The following is a 23827-nucleotide window of genomic DNA, read 5'->3' as shown; positions in this document are numbered from 1 at the left end:
GGGGAACCGGGGTCCGGAGGATTTCTGCACAATCCGTGTTTGCGGGCAAGCGGGATTTCTGAGGATTCCGCGGCACTGCGCGAGCCAGGGTGCCGCTGCCCAAAGGTTCGGAGGATTTTTAATGTGATTCCTGTTGTGCTGTGATTCTGGTTGTGCCGTGTGGCAAGAGGGGAGGGGAAGAGAACGTTTAGAGGGTTCCGAGCTATCCTGAGGGTGCAAAGCTACAAGAAGGGAGGGTTCGGAGGGTTCAGAAGGTTCCGCGGCACTGTGAGCCAGGGTGCCGCGCTGCTCAAGGGTTCGGAGAATTTTAGCGCGCGATTCCAGCGGCACTGCGCGAGCCAGGATGCCGCGCTGCCCGAGGGTTCGGAGGATTTTAGCGTGATTCCGGTGGTTGAGTGCGGAGGGGAGGGGAGGGGAGGGGAAGGGAGGGGAGGGGAGGAGAAGGGAAGGTTCAGAGGTTTCCGAGTTATCCTAAGGGGTACAAAGCTGCACAAAGGGAGGATTCGAAGGGTTCTATGATCAGGACCGCGCGTTGCAGAAGGGGCGCACTCAAAAGTATCGCGTTGCAGGAGGGGCGCGCTCAAAAGTGCCGCGTTGCAGAAAAGAAGGGCAGGGTTCAGAGGGGTTGGAGCTATCTTGGCTATGTGTGAGGGTCCACGCTGCTACGCAAGATTAGGGTTCCTCATTGGCCAAGCAAGTGAAGATGCCCCACTAGGGGACAGGAGGGTAGAGCAGGGTTCAGAGGGCTCTGCACTTCCCAGGCTGTGCTCAAGGGCGCATGAAGGTGCCACATGCTGTACAAGGGAGGGTTCAAAGGATTCGACCCTCAGAGCTCATGTCTAGGGAAGAGGTGTGCTAGGGTTCAGCACAAATCTGGGCAAGAGACCATACATTGTTGATTCGATGCAATTAAGTTGGCCAATTGCACTAAAGAGTGCTTTTAACCCAAGGCCTGTCTGAGTTGCAGACAATGGGGTTAATGGAAGGTCGATCTGTACAGTCATACCCTTACCCTCGTCCTCCCAGTGACATTTCTCACTATGGCTGGGCCCACCCATTGCCTCTAGTCTAGTCTGATATACAACCATAATGGCCCCATTTTTATAACCTGGAGAGATCCTCTGCCTTTGTCACCGAGACCAATTATTATCCTCCCACTCCCACCACCCATGAGCTGCACCACCCACTACGGTCTTAAGGCTATCACTGAGAGAATACTACACCAGCTCTTTTAACAACCCACCAGTTCTCATCACAACACTCCTATTCTCAGTCACTAAGAGCCTAGTAGTTCCTAGCACCCGGTCCAAAAACCCTGGTAAATCAATCAGGACATTGTTTCCACTTCCCCTGTTATACTGGCTGGTTTTGTGTCACCTAGACACAAGCTAGAATCACTAGAGAAGGAGGAGTCTCAATTGAGGAAACACCTCCATGAAATCCAGCTATAAGGCATTTTCTCAATTAGTGATCAACGGGGAAGGGCCTAGCCCTTTGTGGGTGCCATCTCTGGGTTGGCCGGTAGTCCTGGGATCTATAAGAAAGCAAACTGAGCAAGCCATGGGTAGCAAACCAGTAAGCAACAGCCCTCCATGGCTTCTGCATCAGCTCCTGCCTCCAGGTCCCTGCCGTGCTTGAACTATGATGTGAAAGTGTAAACCAAATAAGCCCTTTTCTCCCCAACTTGCTTTTTGGTCAAGGTGTTTGATCACATCAAGAGAAACCTAGAGTAAGACACTATCCTACCCTCTCCCTTACCCAGTGCCCCTTTCCCTGATATCCAAATGTCTCAGATCTATCCTACTCCTCCCTTACACCTAAATAGCAGGTCCCCCAAAAGTCATTTTACTTGCCCCTACCACCACAAAATTAAATGTTAACCCCTGACTACCTTTCCAGGCTCAAGAAGGTTCTCCCAGAGTTGCATCCCATACCCCTAAGCCCCACCTCTAAGCTCATAATACACAGGCTTCCAAGTTCCTATCAATCACTGAGGAATAATTGTCAACTTTGTGCACCCACTTTCCACATATCTATATGGCCCCTGAGTACATTCATAGTTCTGGATACCATACAGAAAGACCTATAGCTGGCCCTGGGCCCAGACAGACCACCCCAGCTTTTTCAGAAATACTTGATATCCTTTGGGTTCAAGGAATATTCCAGCCCTTCCTTTACTCCGGTCCAGATGAGCATATCATCTACAATACTATAGAGCCTGGGTTTCTCTGCCTCTCAGGCCCAGGCCCATCCCCAATGCCTGAAACCCCCTGTTGCCCTTCCTGTCTGGAGCATCTTCCACTTCTACACTCCTGTGACTTAGCAATTACCAAATTAACTTGACAGCCTTATTCTCCTGTGGGCCACCCAGTTCCTAGATCCCAATCAATTATGCCCTCAGCAAGAGCCCTGCAATTGTTTCATTCCACTGGTACTGAATCCTGGGTCAGTACCTCTCATGGGCCATAATATGACCACCTAGAAAACATGAGGATGGATGGATGGATGGATGGGGAGGCACCTACTGATCCCTCTTCAAATACTGCTGTGTTGATTTTCCTAGCCCAGGAGCACAGATAGAGTCACCCACAAAGGGACAAGGAATTGTGTCCCATACAGGAAGGGGGTGTCATAAGGATGGCATAATTTGGAAGTTGCCCAGGAAAATCTTCCATGTGGGGTACCCACAGTTTCAAACTGGGCTTATACATCCATGGGGCAAACGGCCCCTCCAAACTTCACAATTGTCTCTAGAAACAAAATCATTTCTATTCCTGTGAGCACAAAAACCAAGACAGAGACACCACAAGGACAGTCACCCCTTAATTAATATCAACACTCCTCTCATAGAAATACTACCACTGGCAAATTCTAGCCATCTTTTGCTGTGTATGATCCAAGGCTGGGGAAGGGTTCCTGGACTTGTCTGTGGTCAGCCAAATGACTTATACTAGGGTAGGCATTCAATCTAAGACACACCAGCCATGAACAAATAAACCCTGCTTTAGGAGGACCCCGGCTGGGACTGCTGGGGAGACCAACTGAATTCAGGACCAGAAACAAACCTGGCTCCCAAGGCAAAGGGACTGATGGGACTTAAGTTGTCCCCAGTACAGCAAAGTATAGTCAGTCACCTTACAAAGTCAAATGCACGCCCTGCTTCAGTAATCCTGCAGAAGAGCAGGGCACTAGATGTAATGACTGCTGAAAAGGGGAGCATCTGTGCCTTCTTGGGGAAGACTGACTGCTGGTTCACAGAAACCATTCAGCCCAGCAGGGGAAAAGGCTAAACAATTATTGGGGTGGGGTTGGGGGGACCCTCAGATACCTGGACTATTTGGGGACCATGTGGCAGGCCCAACTGTTCAGTTTTGCAGCTTTACTCTTTGGTCCTTGCCTTTTCAGCTGTCTAACCAAGTTCCTCCAAAGGCTCCGAGTTTTTATTGCCAAGAGGGTCACAAACTCTTCATGGCCGAAGGGTAGCAGCCCTTATTCAACCTGGAAGGTCAATGTGCCCCCACCACCTTTGAGATCATCACAGGTCCCAAACCTCTAGATTCTAAGGCCTAGAAGAAAGGAGAAACTTTTTCCCTTTGCCTCTGAGTCAGGACATTGGGTAATACCCTCAGGCCATGAGGAATTGAGTCAGGCTATACTGGGAAATAAACCAGCCTCACCATCCCTCCACCTGCAAAAACCAATATGCTGGGTATAGAAAACACAACTCACCCTGCTCCTAGTTAAACCACAAAACAGCTGTAACTTCCTGACAGCTCTGTGTAGGTATGTGCATGTGGTATGGATTTCCCTCAGCACCCCCCCCCCCTCTAAGGGCAGTTAACCTTCATTCTCTGTTTCAATAAGCAATCTCAGCCTCTCAAGATGGGGTCTGAGCATTCATTCATTCATTCATTTATTTATTTATTATATATAAGTACACTGTAGCTGTCTTCAGGCACACCAGAAGAGGGCATCAGATCTTATTACAGATGGTTGTGAGCCACCATGTGGTTGCTTGGAATTGAACTCAGGACCTCTGGAAGAGCAGTCAGTGCTCTTAACCGCTGAGCCATCTCTCCAGCCCCCAAGTCTTGATTGAGTATTCTTACCTCGCTTCTTACAAGGCCCACCAAGATGTCCTAGAGCACACTTAACTTAGAATAAAAACAATATTTGTATTCTGCTAATTATAGCAACTCTTTCCAGAGTCCCATTTTCACTTCTAATCACTTAAAATTTAGGTCAGATGGTTTATGGAGCACAAACAACTAAGTACCCGAGGGAACCATGAGGTCAGTAAGTCAATCTTGGTTATCCACATCCACTGTCTCTTCTTTACTCCACTCCATCAGGTAGATACAGTTACACAAGTCCTCATGGAGTCCAGTATCTCTTAATGGCTCTGATCAGCTATGTGCTCCTCCTGCCCACAGCTCGGCCTCATCTATGTCAAATTCTGAAATGGGCCTTCCTGGGCTCCTAACACTCAATAAATAATAGGGCATGCCCTACCCAACTCCACCCTCCACAACATCCACCCCACCCCAGCATGATTGTGGTGCTATGCCAACAGGGACAACTGCAATCATAAATTCCTGGAAAGACTCTCTCCCCATAAACTGATCTATGATTGTGGAGAGTGTGCAGTGCTGCCTATCCCACAGCCTCGTTATAATTTCCTTTGGAGGCTATATTTAGCCTCAGCACCAACATATACACACACATAACTAACACAAATACACACACAAACACACACACACACCCAAAAAAAACAAAAGCATGGGGCTGGGGATTTGGCTCAGTGGTAGAACGCTTGCTTAGCAAGCGCAAGGCCCTGGGTTCGACCCCCAGCTCCGGGAAAAAAAAACAAAAAAACAAAAGCATTCCTTGCCCACCTCCGCATCACACCTAACCTTTGGATGTTACTAACTTGAGGAAGCCCTATTGCCCAGCAGTGGTTGGGCCGGGGAGCTACCAGGTAGCATGAGGCCATCTGCTGCAACCTGCTTCTCTGATGTGCTCACCCCAGCTTTTTTCCTCTATTGCCTTGATTTACTGCCTCCACATGGAAATGGACAACCTGAGGTTAATATCGGCACCATCTTCCCAGGCCCTGGTCATTGACATTTAGTTCCATAATAAACTGTCTCTTCAGGTTGACAGGTGCAAAAAACAAATCCTCTTTTGCAACCCAGAACTCATTGTTCAGTATGAGTTTTGATACATACAAGAAGGAATATAAGCACAACGGTGTTACTGATGAGGCTGTTTCTAGCAATGTTCTGTGTGATTTATCCTATAAAGAAGCACTGGCATTTCCTTCATAAAGATTAGGATTCTGAGTGTTAGGAATGGACATGAAAGACTCTACAGAGATGTTGGTAAGGTGTCACAAGGGAAACCTACCTTAAAATGGTTTTTAAAGCTAATTGAAGAAGGGTCCCTAAATTAAAGTAAATTGAAGAAATCCACAAATCTTCTGGCTAAGAACTTAGAAGTTGCCAATGACTGTTGGAAAAGACAGATAAAAGAGGGCTAAAAAGCACAACTGGATGCCCTTGAGAAAGGGCTATTTTCAGAGTGCCTGGATGGACAGCAAAGAAATCAAACCAACCACTTAAATAAAAATTTATTGACAATAAATAATTTTATACATTAAAAAAGAAAAAAAAAACTGTCTCTTAGTCCCATTGAGGTAAGAGCTGTTTGTCTGTCAAAACTGTGAAACCACAAATGTGATTTAAATGTGAACCATTTACTAATGTGCTGCTCTTCTAAAGCCATGGCATAATTACTGTAAACATGAGTTTGTCTATTTTTCTCTGCCTATTTTTGATCTCCCTCTTAATATAATTACTGGAAAGCAAGTCCATTTTTAGCAAACTTAATTTCTAGATATGGATAAATAGCCACTTGATATTTTAAATGCTCCTGATTTTAATGGCAAAAAGATGATTATAATCAAATTTGAAGTAATAAGGGACCCCCTTTTAAAAGAAACACTTTTTAAAGTGACAAAGAATGCAGTCATCGGCAGGAGAGAGAGCTCACTTCTCTCTCAGCAGTGTTGCTGTGTAGGTCAAGAATGAGACTAGATGACTGTACCATCGACCTAACTCAGAACCTACTATGGCTACCTGCAGCTCTTTCCCAGATTAATCTGTTAATCATGATCAAACTTCACTATTCCCTCTCCCTGGGCAAAACTGACCACAGACATCCAAGACCCAGTATCCTCCCCTCCTGAGGAACATCTGCTTTGACCCACCTCAGTGGGACCTGGCAAGGCTGTTTCCCACCAAGGGGTCCTGACCCTCAAAAGGAATACTCAAGAATGACTCAACCAAAGAAAGGAAGGGCTTGGGTCCAACAACTGTCCTTGACTGTGAGGCCACAGCACCAGCGGCTCCTTCCACCAAGAGATCATGAGGTACAAAGGGAACGGAGGTGAGGGGGAGGACAATTTAAGGCAATTATGGGCTGGAAAGATGACTCAGTGGCTAAGATCACTTGTTCTTGGAGAGGGCTGGCGTTCAGTTGCCAGAACCCAAATGACAATCCCAACGACTCAACCCTCTCTTCTGAATTCCAAGGGCACTAGGCACACGTGTGGTACACAGGCATACATGAAAGCAAGCATTCATCCATATAAAATAAGAAATTTCAGAAAAGGGAGAGAAAGAAGAGCCATACAGGTAGAAAACATCTTCCCCACCCTATAAGCCTACCTAATTATTGTCTGCATGCTACTTACTACATGGAAATTACCTTATGTCATCTCATAGTGGACATTCAAATTGAAAAATCAAATTAAACTTATAAATTTTCTTCCACTTTGTATGTATGTGTCACCTGCATGTGGTAGCCAGTGGAAACCAGAGAGGGTGTTTTAAAACACCTGAAGCTGATACAGACAGTTGTAAGCCATCCAACATAGATGCTGGGAAAAAACAAAACTCAGGTCCTCTGGGAGAATGATAATATTCCTAACCACTGAGCATCTTGCCTGCCCTAAGTTGTCTTTTACCATTTTAACTATTATAAATGCTGGATGTAGAAGAGGTTGGAGGCTTTCAGTGAAAGCGCAGCCTGCTTTTACTTTTTAAAAAGGGTACCCTAAAATGCCTAGGGCTGGAGAGGTGGCTCTGCAGGCACAGCGCCCATGCCTGGGGACCCACAAGCACCAGGCAGGCAGCTCCGTCGATGCCCATCTGACTCCTGAAGCCACGAGGCAGAGAGCCAGAACGCTCTGCTGAAAATGTCCTGTCAGACGCTGCATTAGTTACTGTACCCTAAACATGCAACCATGTGCACAGCTGTACCACAGGGCATGCTCACGTAACAGGCGCTCTACTTACCCACTGACCGGCAGTTTTCTGACTTTAGGTCACACATACAGACAGCACTTGTCGGCCCACACCTGGGATTATCCACATGTCCACAGGGGTTGATTTTATAAACTGCATTATTTTTGGAATCAACAGCTTCCCATGTGTAACTAGAAAGAAAGAAAGCAAACAAGTTTGTCACTGTTATTGATCTGACAATAATTAACTTCTCTCTAGTCTGACATTCTAGCCATATTTGCTTTGACTACTACAAATAAGAAGTTACTCCTATTAACCAAAAATACCAAGTCAAACGGGGCAGAAACTTTTGAAAAGCAGTGCCAGCTGGCTAGGAAGAACATACAAGCCCACCCTTGTTGTTCTAAGAACATCAACTCCATTAAGCAGATACTAGAATATACTGTGCGAAGTGGGACTGGTCCAGTGGCCCCAGAGTGCTGAAGACCCAAATGACTGTTACTTTAGTTTGCTTTCAGTTGTCATTATTTTATGTGTATGGATGTTTTGCCAACATATCTATTGTGAGCCACCTATGTACAATGCCCAAGGAGTCCAGAAGATGTCAGCCCTTCTGGAACTTAAGGTTCCAGGGAGTGCTAGGAATCAAACCTAGGTCTCCTAAAACAGCAGCCAGGGTGACTGCTGGGCCACCTCTCCAGTCCGTCCATGGGACTGGTTTTAACTCTCAAGCTTTTTAACCTCTTTGAAACAGGTAAAAACTTCTGATGCCCCTGCCTCCACCTCCTGAGTGTTGAGGTTACAGACTTACACCCCTACACATAGACTTACTTGGTCAGAGGACCAACCCAGGCTTAGTTGAACATTAGGCAAGCATTCTACCAGCTGAGCTCCATCCCCAGTACTGTGGTTTTCTTTTGTTTTAAGAAATTAGTTGTAAGGGGTTGGGGATTTAGCTCAGTGGTAGAGCGCTTGCCTAGCAAGTGCAAGGCCCTGGGTTCGGTCCTCAGCTCCGGAAAAAAAAAAATTAGTAGTAATGTATAAAGCAGGCCTGCTTCAGGTACAGACTGCAGTTTGGACCTGAACTGGCATAACAGCCACCACGCTAAGCACTGTCATCTGCCCACAGTGAGGCAGACCTACTGCGGGCTGATCCACTACAGAGCTCTGCAGGACAAGAGCCATCGTCAGCCCCAACAGCTGGAATAAAATCAGTGAGGCTTGTCCACTCTGCCCCAAGTAAATTATTCTCCGTCCTCTACTCTTCCCTGGAATTCATTTCCGCAGCAATAGTAAAAAGAGAAAAGGAAGAGAGTGGATAAGTTTCTTGAAAGGCTAAATCAGACTTGCTGGGATAAGCTTACCCAGAAGCAGGGAAGTAAGCCAACTCCCTCCCATTCCCATTTGGCTCTTTGAGTGGGGCCTCAAGTAAGTACCCAGAGAAGGTCCCAAAGCCACCACGAACTGCTCCCTCCCTAGCTAGAGTCCACTCCCCAGGCAGCACCAGCAGCTCATAGACAAGAACTCACTTAACCTTAGGTCTGGAGTCCAATCAGACCTCCACCCCTCCCCCATTCCACCCCAAAGCATCCATATCCAAGCATCTGGCAGGTCCAGGGAATTTGTGGCCACTAAGATACTACAAACCTGAAAAACCGGTTACTTAAGTGCTGGGCCTTGGGGTGATGTCAGGCTTTAAAACAGGAACTACTCAACTCTGACAGACTGATTACCTCCAGAGCCAGAACTATTATGCCAGAGGAAAAAAAATCTCAAGCAATCTACTGACCCAGAGAAAAACCATCAATAAAGCCTTGTTCTTCCTCCGGCTTAGGCTTAGGGAGGGGGTAGGGGTGGGGGGGTGCAAGCAGGAAACTTAATTTGTTTCAGTGTGTGCTGTTTTTATTTTAGGGGGAGCCTGGAACTTGTAAATGTCCTTCAACTTATATCTCCCCAGTACTGGGGTTACAAAGCCCGCTACAGGGCTTCTTGAGAAAGGCAACAAGGTATAAAATAGCAACAGTTCCCCCTCTCCCTGCAGGGCCTATTCCAGTAAGGGAAGGAAAGTCAGTGAACGTGGGCACAGGACAAGCTGCTGGGAATTGAGCAGGCACATCACCAAAGATGGCAGACAGACAGACACGTCGGGCTGGGAAGTCTAAACTGGAACTTACTCTGAGCCCTGACAAACAAGCAGCAGAGCTTCAGGGGCGGAGAAAAGAAAGGAGAGCTCCTTGGCCTAAGCTGCAGGACTGAGTCAGCAGCAGGTGTGGAGGCCACAGAGGCCACGCCTGTCCTGCAGTTTTTAAATATATTTGAAACAAATGAAGGCCACAGCACATAGAAACTTTCCTTAAACTTTTAGCTAGTGATTTGCAGGATATTAGAACATTTCAATTTCGAAAATGCTAAACTCTCATTCGGAGCCTGTAATTAAGTTTTTCCAAGCTGGCAGGCAGTTCATTGAAAACCTTAGCCTGTTATCATTACAGCTCCTCACAGTCCAATGACTGTAGTGCCTACCGTCTTACCACAGAAGTTAACAATGAGAATCAGATCTACAGAAAGGCAGACAGAAGGAAAGTGAAAGGGTGAAATGAGCTGCACAGAAAGAAGTCCGAAGGAAAGAAAGGCTGCTTTCTGAAGGTGTGCTTTCCATCTGTTTGTGTCTCAAACAAAATCAGAATGAAAGTCATGATGTACATAGGGAAGGCAGCTCCGATTACCTACTGTGGTCCTTGAACAGACTTTCTCTGGAATGGACTTAAGATCTTACAGGCAGCCCTCCTTAGGCAGATGCCCTCAGCCCCATCAAACTCGCCCACAGTTCCTGGTGGGTGGGGGTGGGGCGCTGCTAGCTCAGTTTAGTCACATCACTCAAGAGCAAAGAAACAGTTGCAATGTTTTCTAAACTGAAACCTGATGACCTGCAGGCTATTAACACTCGAGAAGGCCTAATTCCAGCAAACACTGCAGCTGCTTTAAACAATCCAGCTGCCTGGCACCTGAGCACCATCAGCAACTGAAATAATGTGTCAGTAACCTCGTGGGAAACTAGGAAATTAGTTCTGCAGAATAGTGAAAGTGAGCCAAGGTAGACACATGTGTCCTGGTACTGTTATTTTAAAACGACTTTATAATAGCCCCAAGAGTGGTAGAAATACATGACAATTCTTTTAAAGAAATGCCTAGTTTATTAAGGAGCGGGCTGCAGTTTACAGCCAAGTATAATGGTACAGTGGTACAGGCCTGTTACTCTAGCACCAGGCAGTAAAGGACGGAAGGTCAACAGTTCAGACAACCCTGGCTACACTGTGAGGCCTAGGCCAGCCTGGACGAGCTAGGAACCCATTTCAAGCCAAGCAGAGTGGTCCATGCCTTTAATCTCGAAGCTCAGGAAGCTGATGGTCTGTTGAGTTCAAAGCCAGCCTGGTCTACATTGAGAGTTCGAGGACAACCAGGATTATACTGTGAGACCCTTGTCTCAAGAAAGAAAAGAAAAAGAAAGCAAAGATAAACAGTAGAAATTGTCACATTTGAAATTACAAACTAGATGACTGTAAATTTACTGGCATACCAAAGGCCAAGCAGCCAAAATGACTGCAATCATTCTTAAAATGAAATCTGTAAAAAGCTGAAAAATCAGTATGACCATATTAAAGAACCCAAGGGTGAAGGCATTAAAGTGTACAGTTACATCTTTAAGAAGCAATAAACTGGCATGAAATTTTGTCTTTTAGAAAAAATTCTCTAGCTAAAGCAAAAATAGCCAAAATTAAAATTCCATCCGTAACAACAGCTCAGTGCTAAGCAAGCACCTTAGCTGAGAGGCCCCCAAAATCCACCCTTACCCGAGTTTACACAAGCGAAGAAAGAGGGAAGGCAGGCTGGGAAAACAAAGCCTTCCTTCTACAGCTTTTAACTTTAACAAACAAGGCTCTGAGAAAGCTGCCAGCAGCTGTGGGGGCGTGAGGTCTCCACTCACACCCAAGTAGCAGGCAGACTTGCTCCAACAGCAGTGATAGCTCAGGAGTGAAGTCCAGTGGACTGCTCACCGTCCTCTGTTTACCCAGTCACTGCCCCCCCCACCCCACCCCCAGCTCCATCTCATCTGAGGGACTGCCATGGGCAGTGAGGAGGTGGAGTAGGGAGAACCTGCAAGGCCCAGGGATCCAGTTGGTCAGCTTGAAACAGACTGCCCTACCATTGCAAAATTCAGTCATTCTCCTCAATTGAGAATGCCCAGCTGTAGCCAGAGCCACCCTTCTGGGCTCTAAGCTCCATGGAGAAACCTTGGCTCTGAATAGGAGCATCAGTCTCAGAAGTGGCAGAGTGCACACCTCTAATCTCAGTGCTCAGGATACACGGCAAGGGCATCACCAAGAGACCAGTCAGGGCTCTGAAGACTTTGTTTCAAAAAGAAAAAATATATATATAGGAAGTTTAAAAAAAAAAAAAAAAAAAGAAGCTAAATTCCCAATTTCCCACCTGTTCATGCACCCTTGAAAAGCTCCAATTCTTGATGCCATGTGCCACATGGCTCTCCTAAGCCACGGAGTAGAAGTCCTTAGCACAGGTATATGGTGGTTTTGGCAAAACACCCAGCCCATTCTTGGCTGGTATTAATGCTTACCTAGCATGTGGTCTGAATGAAAACTTGTGCTCCTAGGCACATGTATTTGAACATGTGATTCCTAGTTAGTGGTGCTCTTGGTCAGGTGATGAAACGTTAGGAGGCAGAGCCTTGCTGAAGGAAGCATGTCACTGGGGGCAGCCTTCGAGAGTTCCCAGCCACACCCGGCTTTGGTCTTAGCATTATCAAAGCAAGGAAATTATCTAATCCAGAGGCCCTGAGCTCCATCCCAGCACCACACAAGCACTAAGCACGGTGGTACATGTCTGTGATCACAGCATGTGGGAGGCAGAGTCGTAGCAACATAGCAAGTTGGAGATCATACTGGGCTATATGAGACTGTCTCAAAAACATTGCAAAACAGGATGGTTCTGGGACAGAAACTGCTTTCTTCAATTAAGTTCTTCAGTCTAAACCACTGAGAGCTACTCTGAAGGTCACCTGCATTTCGGTTCCGGGGAACCACTACTTAGCAAAACATTCGAAAGGAAACCAGGCTGAGGTAACAGCCACGAAATAAAGCGGGTTCCATACTAACGTCCATGAGGCCCTCCCTGGGCTCCGTGTCTCAGTTCAAGGCTCCTCTCTTCCTCACTAACCCCTAAGTGACGCCTACCCCAGTGCTCCATCTTCAACTCCTGAATTCAACTTAGGAGGCAAAGCTCGGAGAAACACACGCCCTTACCCGGTGTCACCCAGCTCTGAAGCGGCTGAGCCCCACGGGTGAGAGCTGCGCTGCAGGATCAACCATCTCATTTGGTCTAAAATTAACATATTACAACAACTGGAAAAGGTTCTCCAAATCTACAGTCCAACCCTGTTACTATACTCACGCAACACCCCAAACCATTAAGATGACAGATGTGACATAGATACCTCCAAGTTCCTGTTTTACCTCACAGCCAGCAGTGCTTTTATTCAGTAACAACATTAAATCATCCCTTTATAGGGACATCTGAATTATAGAGATTCCCTCTCAATGTCAAAACTCATGAGGATCTTGGAAGAAGGCAACTTCTCGGAGTGGCTGAGCCCTTTGAGGAAACCCTAGAGCAAGCTGGCCTCTACCACCTGGTACTCAAGAGCAGGCTTCTTGTGTCCTGGCCCAGATGCTAAACTACAAACCACACACAGCTTCCAGACTCCTTACCTGCGGCAGGGCTCCTCCTCTGGCCTGGTACTGGGGTCTGAGCTGCTCTCCTCAGCTCAGTCAGCTCGGCCCACTCAGGCCCCAGCCTCTGAATGGACTGTAGCTCAGCACAGCCATCAGTGATGTGGTAACAGCAGACACAAACCAGTGGGTCCAGTAGACAAGGGGAAGAGGCAGAAGTCACACAGAGCTAAGTGTCTGAGGGGCCATCCCTGACTTTAAAATGAGTGTGTGGTTGAACACTGTCAGCAGGAGTGGTTAATAGAAGTGTAGACACACATGAGCCAAGCCCAACCCTCACTAGGAAAGAACAGCATAGTTCAGTCTGAAGACCCTGCCTACACACTTCAAGCCACTGTGCCTCAACGGTGGCTCTGAGGTCCCACCTTAACCTTGTTTCGTATAAGTTTCAGCATATCCTCAAAGATGGTGCCAACTTACAGACTGTCAAGCAAGGCAAAGACAGGAGGGCCTTGGGTATGTTCTGAGACTCTGATGGTGGGATTGTGGCAAGACACCACTGGATGCTTTGAACAAATGGTAATGCTGTGCCTGACTGCAGTGGTGCGAATGAAAATGGCCCCTGTACGCTCATAGGAGTGGCACTATTAGGAGGTATGTCCTTGTTGGAGAAACATGTCACAGGAGGTGGGCTTTGGGGCTTCAGAAGCTCGAGCCAGACCCAGTGGCTCACTTGCTCTTCCTGCTGCCCTCAGATCCGGATGGAGCTCTCAACAACTCCATGTTATAAGAGCTGTCATGTGTCTCTTCACAGCATTTCATTTTTAAAAACCTTATAGTTTGTGAAATTTATGAAGCCAGTTACAGTGAGCGTATGTATCTTACTGTCTCAGCACTACCTGGCCATGTAGCCAAGAGTTTCTATCTCCAAGAAAAACAAAACAAACAGTAAACTGCATGTGGTGGAATGTCCTAACAATTGGGGGACGAAGGCAGAACAGCTCAGTGGGTAACGTTCTCACTGTCAGGCCTAACAATCCGAGTTCTACCCCTGGGACCCACAAAGTAGAAAGAAACAATTTCCTTGTTATTATCTGATATCTGACCCCCATACATGTGCCATGGGAAACAGATATCACACACACACAACACATACATAGCAAATAATAAATTGTTTTAAGTATTTTTAAAATTGCAAAACTACACACACATACTTATAACCCCCCACCCCCACCCCCACCCCCACCCAGCTAAAAACCAAAAGCCTGTTAGCTCAGCACCTCTTTAGGAGGTCGAGCCTGGTGTGCACAAGGAAGAAACACAAGGATCTGTGTCACAGCTACAGTGAGGGAGAGACTGACAGCTGAGGCTCTCTCCTGACCTTTCCATTTGCAGGATGAACCTGTAATCTGTCTACCTTTAAAAAAAAAAAAAAAAAAGTTAGTAGTCCACACAGCAAAACACACACAGTGCAGTTGGTGGCCAGGGCGCTTTTCTGAATCCACAGAGCACAAATCTGGCACAACCTGAACTCCAGATGGGATTGTGCTTCCCGGCTCACACCCCGGAATCCTCCGGCAGTGCATGCAGGCTGTAACCTCCTTCCTATTCCTCATCACCAGTGTTCACAGTGAGCACACTGACCCCCAAACCAGACCAGGCTCCACTGGGAGAGCAGGAAGAAACAAGGTAGGGTCCCTAGTGGGCCTACAGCAAGTGTACCTTGTGGGTTGTGTACTATAAGAGACAAAATCTGGCCTGGCAGGGTGACTCACCCTGACCAGACGATGACAGTGGGAAACACATGAGTCTGACACAGCAGGGCCCAGGATTATATAGGAAGTACTTCACTTCCTAGTCTAACTAACCACAAGACTGTGGATAAAGATATGAGGCCTGCTCACAAAGTGAAGGTGCACATGGAGTCGGGCAGTAGTCTGCCCTTCCCAGAGGCTCTGAAAGCAGGAATCAGTTGGGCAACGAGGGATCTAGCCTGAACCCCTAAATCAACTGTGACACCTAAGTCCATTTTCAGAGACTGAGAGACAGGGCTGGCAGGCAACCAGAGCCCAATAATGTCTTTGAGCTACATCATGAGGGAGTTATACCAGAGGCAGGGTGATAAAGAGAGAGCCCAGGAGCCTCTGGAAAGGCACCATGGTCACAGTGGAAGAACACACAGACCTGGGCCTATGAGCAGAGTGGAATTCATATACTCTCTGAACCCCAACCTCCTTGTCTACAAACTGAGCAAACCCGTGATGAATAAGGAGGAACCTAGATGAGGAACACGGCACTGTGATCTAGCAGAAGGATTCAGATTGCTTAAGATCTAGGTTCACAAAAAAGACAAGCTGGCTTGAGGCCTCCAAGAAAATGCCACAAGACACTGCAAGGGGGCCACACCCACAGGATGTTGCTGCTGCATCTGGGCTCCAGGTACAACTCCAGAGGCACTGAAAACATGGCACATACATGTACACATGATGTTAATCTCTGCACGGCTGTGATAAACATGTGAGAGACAATTTAAAAGAGGAAAGAGCTACTTTGGCTCTTGGTTTCTCGAGGTTTCAGTACATGGTCAGCTGGCCCCATTGCTATAGTCTAAGTTGAGACCAAACATCACTGCAACAGGCATGTGATGGGTGAGACTACTCACCTCATGGAGCCACAAAGCACAGGGAAGAAGGGAAAGTTGAACACACGGGCAGGCCTGGACAAGACGGCCTCCAAAGATGAGCCCTGATGATCCCCTTCCTCCACCAGCACCACCTCTGAGCACTGCCGCCGTCTCCCAGGCATGCTGTAAAACTATGAATGTTTCTGTGAATAACTCCTTGGTTAGATCAAGGTCCTGATAACCCAGCTACCTCAGTGACTTCGTCTGTCACTAGAGACACAAAGCTTTGCAGGGGAGAGAGAGAGGAAAACTTCATACCTAAACCACTCCCATGCCAACCCCCACCCCTCCTACCCTCACACCAGCTGGGGGGGTGGGGGGGTGACACACAACACAACCAAGGATGACAAGACACCAGACCAGAAACAGCTTCTTCCTGGTTGTCTCTTCTGGACAGGCCAGCATCTGAGCCTCCCAACCCTAAATTATCCAAATGTGACCACTAGTAGCTGCTACCACATAGAGTGGCCAGGTAAACCTGGACTGCCTGGTTACACAGGAGCCGGAACTCTCATAAACAAACAATACCTGCCCTCCAAGACACAGAGTTACCAGGAACCTCCCTCCCAGAATATGGCTTTGCTCAACTCAATGCCACCACTCAGGCTACAGACCAGGGCTTGAACTCTCAGACCTACTCCATGTATGTTCCCTGTGTCTGTGTGCACTAGTGCATTTACCTGTAACTAGGATCATTTTCTCATCCTAAACAGTAATGATCTAGCTGTTCTCGTGCTTTACTCTTAACTTCAAAGAAGAAAGACGGCTGTGTTAAAGTTCAATGGTGGGGCATTTCCCTCAATGTGTGACGGCCTAAGTTCATTTTTAGTACCAAAAATAAAAAAACAGAGCTGTACTGGGACCTGGTGCACAGAACCTAGCTGCAAGAGAGGCCTGGGATGTGGAGAGCATGGGTCAGTAGTGCCCAGCAGAGGATGAACCTGAAGTAGTGACATGCAGCTGAACTGGGCAGGTGGGGACAAGGGTCAGACGTTCAGTGCCAACCTGAGCAACAGGAGACTGCCCCAAAGCAAGGAGAGGGAGAAGCCAGTGTGTGCCACATTGCTCCGCTGTGTGGATGTAGGGAGCAACTGCCAGAGCAGCACCAACTCAAAACTTCTTGCTATCAAGGCCCCAATTCTTTGGGGACCTAATGCCCTTCCTTTAGGGCCCTGACCACAGGGAAGGCTGGCATTTTAACTGCTGGACAGTCAGCTCAGCTTGTTGGTTTGTGGTGCTAATAACGTTATCAGAGGCTACACATGCTATTTCTTCACAAACACCAAGTAGGTAGACCAGGACTTGTATTTGCAATCCCAAGTTGGTAGACTGAGGCAGAAGGACTACTTTGAATTCAAGACCAACCACCATGTGACATGTCTAAAAAGTCCTGCTCTGTAGATACGGGGATCATGCCAGGGGCTCAGCAAGAAGTTCCAGTGGGGGCTGGCTCAGCCGTTAAAAACACCGACTGCTCTTCCAGAGGTCCTGAGTTCAATTCCCAGCAACCACATGGTGGCTCACAACCACCTGTAATGGGATCCAATGGCCTCTTCTGGTGTGTCTGAGACAGCAACAGTGTACTTATATAGAATAAATAAATCTTTAAAAAAAAAAAAAGACAGAAAGTCCAGTGGGCAAAGGGAAACTCACAAGGCCCACTCCTGCGGAGCACAGCTGTACCTCTCTTAGAAACAGCTCACACTTGAGCAGTGACACACCTGGAACATGCCCTGCAAGGCTTTTGCACGTAACCACTTAATCCTCACTGTCAAGGCACACGCCAACCTCCCCATTTTGGAGACATGAAACTAGAGCATGGCGTAACTTGGCCCGCAGTCCCAGATCACAGAGTGACCAACCACTGCAGGAAGAGGCTTGCCATGCCCTCTGCTCCCAGCACAGACCACTTCCCACTGCAGCCTGGCAGCACCCTCAGTACCTGAATGATAAGAAGCCCTCTGCACAAAAGCAAACACATCAGAACTTGCAGGGGTGGGGGGTATATTGTTCTGTTTCTCAGTGTCCTTTAAGTCCAGGCTGATACGCTTGCCTCAGCTGCCAAATGATCATGTGATCACAGGTAGGAGCCACTGTGCCTCCTTCCAATGTGGAACCAATTTCCAATAGCGCCACAGTTAATACAGTCACCTCTGGGATCCAGCCCCGGCTAACTCTTGATCAACATCTCTCCTGTCCCATCCCTGTGCACGGCACCTACACCCCATCCCCATCCCCCCACTCCCCCGGCCCTCATCCCCCACACACACCCCCACCCCACTCCGATGTGGGGTTAGTCAGGCTGCTCCTACCACCCTGACCCTTTGGTTCAAACAGGCAAACTTGGGCCCTGCAAAGACACTTCCCATTACATACAGTAACATACACACCCTTCATTTCTTTCCAGGCCCTTCACATTAGCACCTTGCAGAAGACCTAGGCATAGTGAGGCCTCTCAGTCCTTGCTTACATTATTAAGGGACACCAAGCCTCGTGATGCCACTGGCTCACAATGCTTCCTCTAAGAGACAACAGGAGCAGATGTTGGCTTTCACTTCAGAGTAGAGAGTAGCACACATACAGCTGGTCAGGTGACAGGAGGGAGCTCGAGGAACAGTGATGACTCAGTGGGTACTGCCCTTGTCACTTCTAAGAAGCCCTCTTCTGTATCATTTCTGGTTTGGTGGTTTGTTCTATTTGCAGGCTAGGCGGAGGAGTAGGGAGTTTTTCCACACTAAACATCTACTTTAAAATGTGCAGCTGACAGCCAGGCCTCTTGGCACAGACTGGTAAAACCAACTGCACTGGAGGCTGAGTCAGGAAGATCACAAGCTCAAGGGTTTGTCTTAGGCAACTCAGCGAAACTCTGTCTCAAAGTTTTCAATACAGACAGACAGACATATTGGAGCTATAGCTAGCTCATAGACAGAGTGCTTACTACCTTATATACCAAGGCCCTAACTTCAATACCTGGTGTTGCCCAAAAAGAGGAGGGAAGAGCTGGAGTTAGAACAATCTTACATTTGGTCAAAGCTCAGTGACCATGTGACAGCTCTGTGGCAGCACACACCCAAAGGCTCGCAACCTAAAAGGTCACCTTTGAAACTTACCTCCCAGGCCACTCTTCACTGGTCACAACAGTTTTAAAAATGTGCAGCTGCTAGCCAGGTCTGTTAGCACATTCCTTGGTGTTTCCTACTCTAAGACAAAGCTAGGATCAGTGGTCACAAATGCCTGCAGGAACCGGTAGGGCCCCAGGGAACTTGCCCTCCAACACTGACTGAACAGGGAAAATTCCTGCTAAAGGTCAGTGGCTGATCTGGTTTCACACCCTAGGGGACAGGACAACAGGATTTTCCTCCACTGTGAAGACTAATAGTGTGTGGAGGGATGGGTCTGTCAAGAGTCCAAAATAGGACATGACACAATCTTTGGCACCTCAAAACCTCGCCAATAATAGCCAGCTTCCAGTTTTAGAACAAGGTGAAGTGACCAAACATTTTCCCACTAACCTCTTGGGGCTATAGCAGACACTCCCAACCACCAGGGAGCCAGAGAGCAGGAGCCACCAGTGGGTACATAAGTTAGCCAGGCCTTAATGCTTCCCACTATAGATAAACAACACAGGGTTTGGTGGCTCATGCCTTTCATTCCAGCCCTTGAGAGACAGAGGCAGGCTACTCTGATCTATGGACACAGACGGGGACGGACACACACACACACACACACAGACACACCCCACAGCCTCTTTCCATTTCCAGGAAATAGAATGAAGCAAAAAAGGCCACAGGGCCCAGCTCACACCCCACACCTATTGTGCCCACAAGTTTTGTGCTGGGAAAGTCTTGCAATCTGCTACCTCAGTATCTCAGATGAGTGTGAGGTGGGACTACAGACCCACAAACCCACAGCTTCAAATAAATATTTCCAGAAAGTAGAACCCTTTCTTAAATTTCATGAGCACTCACTCAAGTGAGGCAGAAACTCTTTGGGGCACGAAGGGGTAACAAGAAGACAGTGTCTTCCAAAAGTGGCTTCCAGCAGAGCATGGTAGCACTCCTGTACTCCCTGGATTCCCAGCACTCAGGACACTAAGATAGGAGGATCACAAGTCTGGGACTACAGAGCCAGTCTCAGAAAGTAAGTAAGGCGTCTCTGTGGAGGAGGAGAAAGGACCCGGAGGTGATCTGACACCAGTTGCCTCATCCAGCTGTCTCAGATACGACTTACATGGCCTGCCAACAGGCAGCACACAACACTGCCAACTATCAAGAGGAGCCAGCAGCTGCCTCCTGGCAGGAGCAGCACTACTAGGTGGGTGACCCACAGGAGAATAAGAAAAATCCAGCCCCTGGCAAGTTCCACCCATTCCCCATCTCCCCCAAGACAATTTATAGCCAAATTCCAACAAATGCTCCCAGCCCTGCCCTGAGCAGCTGCAAGGGCAACAGATGTCCAAAATGAGCTCAATCAGGAGCCACCAGTCAAGGGCAACATGAACGCAAGACAATGGCCAAAAGAATTGCCCCCTTCCCCCTCCCCCTCAAAAGTAAGAGTTGGGCAAGCCAGGCGTGTTACTGCTTAATTGTAATTCCAGCATCCAGCGGCTGAAGTAGAACAATGGCCAGCTTGGTCTATTTAGTGAAACCAGGTCTCAAAAACAAACAAACAAATAGCTGGGTAGTGGTGGCGGAGGACACCTTTAACCTAGTCCTCGGGAGGCAGAAACAGGCAGATTTCTGTGCATCTGAAGCCATCCAAGTGGACAGAGTTCCAGGACAGCCAGGGAAACACATAGAAACCCTTTCTTGACAAAGAAAAAACAAAACAAAACCCCACAAAGCTGTGGTCTGTATCAAGGGAAGCTGCAAAGCCCGTAAGCACACCCCATCCAAAAACCCAGAGCCATGAACAAAAAGTAAGTAAGGCAAGGCTTCAAGTGGGACAGGAATAACTCAGGGCAGAGGCAGCTGGGCAGCACAATTAATAACTCTGACCCAAATAGAGACCATTTCTTCCAAACACACATGGCTCTTCCAACTGACTAGGTGGCAGGCCACAAGGGAAATTCCATTCACTGGCCACAGTGGAAAAGATAAATAAACCCCTAAGAGTTTATTGCTTTATCAGCACATTTTACCATAAAGAAATGACTGAAGCAGGCCATATTCTGGCTCCTAGTTCTTGAAGGTCTGAGGTCAGGGTGACACAGGCAATGGTCGTTTCCAGTACGTGCGGTGTCACTCATGAAGGTATGGGGCACACATGCGCCTCTGTGTGTGTGGTCTCTCTCTTCCTATAAAGTCTCTGGGACTCGTCACAGGCCCCACCCTAAAGATACTATCTAATCCTAATGCCCTCCCAAGAGGCCTCTCAGCACCAATATGGGATTTAATGTCTGCCTGTTAATCCTTCACAATGGGGATTTAAATTTCAACAATGAGGTTTTGGGGACCTCAACCTACATCTAAAGCACAGCCCCTGGAAGACTGTACATTTCAGTGGGCCCAGGAAGGTTAAAAGTAGAAAATGGAAACCAAGTTCAAAGCCTGTAAGAGTGCTGTGGGGCTCAAACCCACATCCTCTGCACAAGTGGCAAGCACTCTTAAACGGCTTTTTCCAGAACCTAAAGACATTCCTTAATATAATGAAAATTAATTGTAAATATTTAAGCTTTCAATTAAACACTGAAAATTAGTAGTAAATGGGTATTAATAAAATAGGGAAAAGGTGACAACAGCGTATGAATCAGAACACTAGTTCTTCTGAATTGACTGAAATGTAAACAAGCCTTGATAAATACAGAGAAGGAAGATACCCACAGGTTAATGCCAAGAAATTTTTAGGGGCTGAAAAGATATCTCAGCAGTTAAGAGTTTAGTGTTTTGTTGCTATGAAGAGACACCATGACCATAGCAACTCTTAGAGGAAAGCGTTTGGCTGGCTTACTTACAGTTCAGAGGCTGTGTCCAGTGTCATCACAATGGGAAGCATGGTGGCAGACTGGCAGACATGGTGCTGGAGAGAGAGCTCAGAGTTCTGCATTTGTCGAACGCAGCAGATAGAAAATGAGACACAGTAGGCCTGGCTTGACAAAGCCCAGGCCCAGTGACACAGTTCCTCCAACATCACCGCACCTACTCCAACAAGACCACACCTATGAGCCTATGGAGCCATTTTCATTCAGACCACCACAGGCGCTCACCTAAAGGACCCCAGTTCTATTGCCAGCACACATGGTGGCTCACAACTGTTTGAAACTCCAAACAGGGGATCCGACACCCTCTTCTGAGGCCTACAAAGACATTAAACATGTATGGTGCATAAACATATATGAGACAAGATGCCCATACACATTAAAAATGTGTTTTTTTTAAGATTTATTTATTATCTATAAGTACACCGTGCTCTCTTCAGACACACCAGAAGAGAGCATCAGATCTCATTACAGATGGTTGTGAGCCACCATGTGGTTGCTGGGAATTGAACTCAGGAACTCTGGAAGAGCAGTCAGTGCTCTTAACCACTGAGCCAATTCTCCAGCCCAAAAAAATGTTAACATAAAGAAAAAGAAAGACAGGTGTGATGGCAAAACCCGCTGACCACCAGCACTTAAAAGCTAAAAGATGGTGGATCTCAAGTTGGCCAGCCTGGGCTAGGCAACAGACTCTATCTCTAATTAACTTAATTTTTAAAGAAATTTTGATGGTGAAATGCCTTTGCCAGTCACAGCACTTGACTGAAACATCAGTTGGAGCTCCAGAGCCCATGTTAAAAAGCCAACAGCACAGACTTACAGCCCCACAGATGGCAGAGATTCGAAGTGGGGGAGGCAGGAAGATCCCTGGAAGCTCCAGGGCCAGCTAGCCTGAGTGAGGTGTCAGATGTCTGGAACTCCAGAACTCCAGAGATTGAAACCGGAGGATCCCAAGACAAAGTCTTGCTACTCAGTACAGGAGACCCTGCCTCAACATTATAGATGGATGGATGGATGGTAGATATAAACTGATGCCATATTCAAATTCCTCCCCCATCTTATCCCTCCTCCCCCAAAGTCTCAGATTACTAGAACATTACTACTAAGTTCTAGAAAAATGTATGGACCAGAAAATGTCTAGTTCAAATAAAAGTTGATCCTAATGCATTTTTCAAAAGCTTGACTGATTCCACAAAACTGTCACACTCGTGATAACACATCAAAAAAAAAAAATTACAGCATGATATCACTTAAAAAACCCTCAGCTGCCAGGGCTGGAGAAACCCCTCAGCAGTAAAGAGCACTGGCTACTCTTCTACAGGACCCTGGGTAAATTCCCAGCATGCACATGGCAGCTCCACCCTCAGATATACCTGCGGGTGAAACACCAATGCACAGACAGTAAAAATGAAATATAAATAAGTAACAAGCCTCCGCATCTAGGATGGTAAATAAAATGACATGTTCAGGGGGAAATGAACCTTCTGTCTCCTCACAAAAAATTTAACCAAAGATCCTAGAATTAAACAATAAGGAAATCTGTGCCCTTGGGGCACCTAGTGATTCCCAAAGAGGAGAGATTTTGTATGGGTAGTGGTTCATCTGAACTGTCTAGGGACATTTTGCTTTGTGTCACCTAGGTAAGAGCATATGGTGAAGAGCCTTGCTACCTGCCGGGTTGGGGCCGGGAACATTGCCTCACACCCAACAATGCACAGGAAGGCTCCTCCAGTGGTGAAATTCTGCCACAGCTACGATTTCTTAGGTTCTGTGGCTTCAGTGAGAATGGCCCACATAGGCTCCCATATTTACATTTGGCCCCCAGTTGGTTGTGACATCTGGGGAGGCTTAGGGGGTGTGGCCTTGCTAGAGGAAGTCTGGCAGACTTTGCTTCAGGTAAAGCTGTCACATGCTGCCAAAGTGACCCAGCCATGACAGTCTCTGCCATTGATGGTCTTGGTCATGGTGTTTCAGCAGAGCAACAGAGAGAGACCGGAGACAGGGAGGGAAACATATCTAAGGACTTGACCCTCAAAACCTGAGAAAATCCTGGGTTTCCATAAGTACATGATAAAAGCAAACTGCCAAGGGTCAAAAGGCAAATTATTATTTACAG

The 23827-nt window shown here is 47.3% G+C and overlaps 1 protein-coding gene, 1 long non-coding RNA gene and 1 other non-coding gene across 3 annotated transcripts in view; 2 read left to right on the top strand and 1 right to left on the bottom strand.

Annotated features, from left to right (window-relative positions):
- LOC134482693 (uncharacterized) overlaps positions 1–23827 on the top strand; it is a 79430-nt gene that overhangs the window by 552 nt on the left and 55051 nt on the right. The window lies entirely within an intron of this gene.
- Igf2r (insulin-like growth factor 2 receptor) overlaps positions 1–23827 on the bottom strand; it is an 88411-nt gene that overhangs the window by 59066 nt on the left and 5518 nt on the right. Inside the window, 1 exon segment of the mRNA NM_012756.2 lies at positions 7359–7498. Within this exon segment, the coding sequence (NP_036888.2) occupies positions 7359–7498 (140 nt within the window).
- Positions 5110–5241, top strand: LOC120100462 (small nucleolar RNA SNORA40). Its single transcript, XR_015656025.1, has one exon. It is a non-coding gene; the product is annotated as a small nucleolar RNA SNORA40 (small nucleolar RNA).

This window comes from Rattus norvegicus, chromosome 1 (assembly GCF_021556685.1).
Source record: "Rattus norvegicus strain SHRSP/BbbUtx chromosome 1, alternate assembly SHRSP_T2T, whole genome shotgun sequence".
NCBI classification, from domain to species: domain Eukaryota; kingdom Metazoa; phylum Chordata; class Mammalia; order Rodentia; family Muridae; genus Rattus; species Rattus norvegicus.
This window is presented reverse-complemented; position numbering and strand designations above follow the sequence as displayed.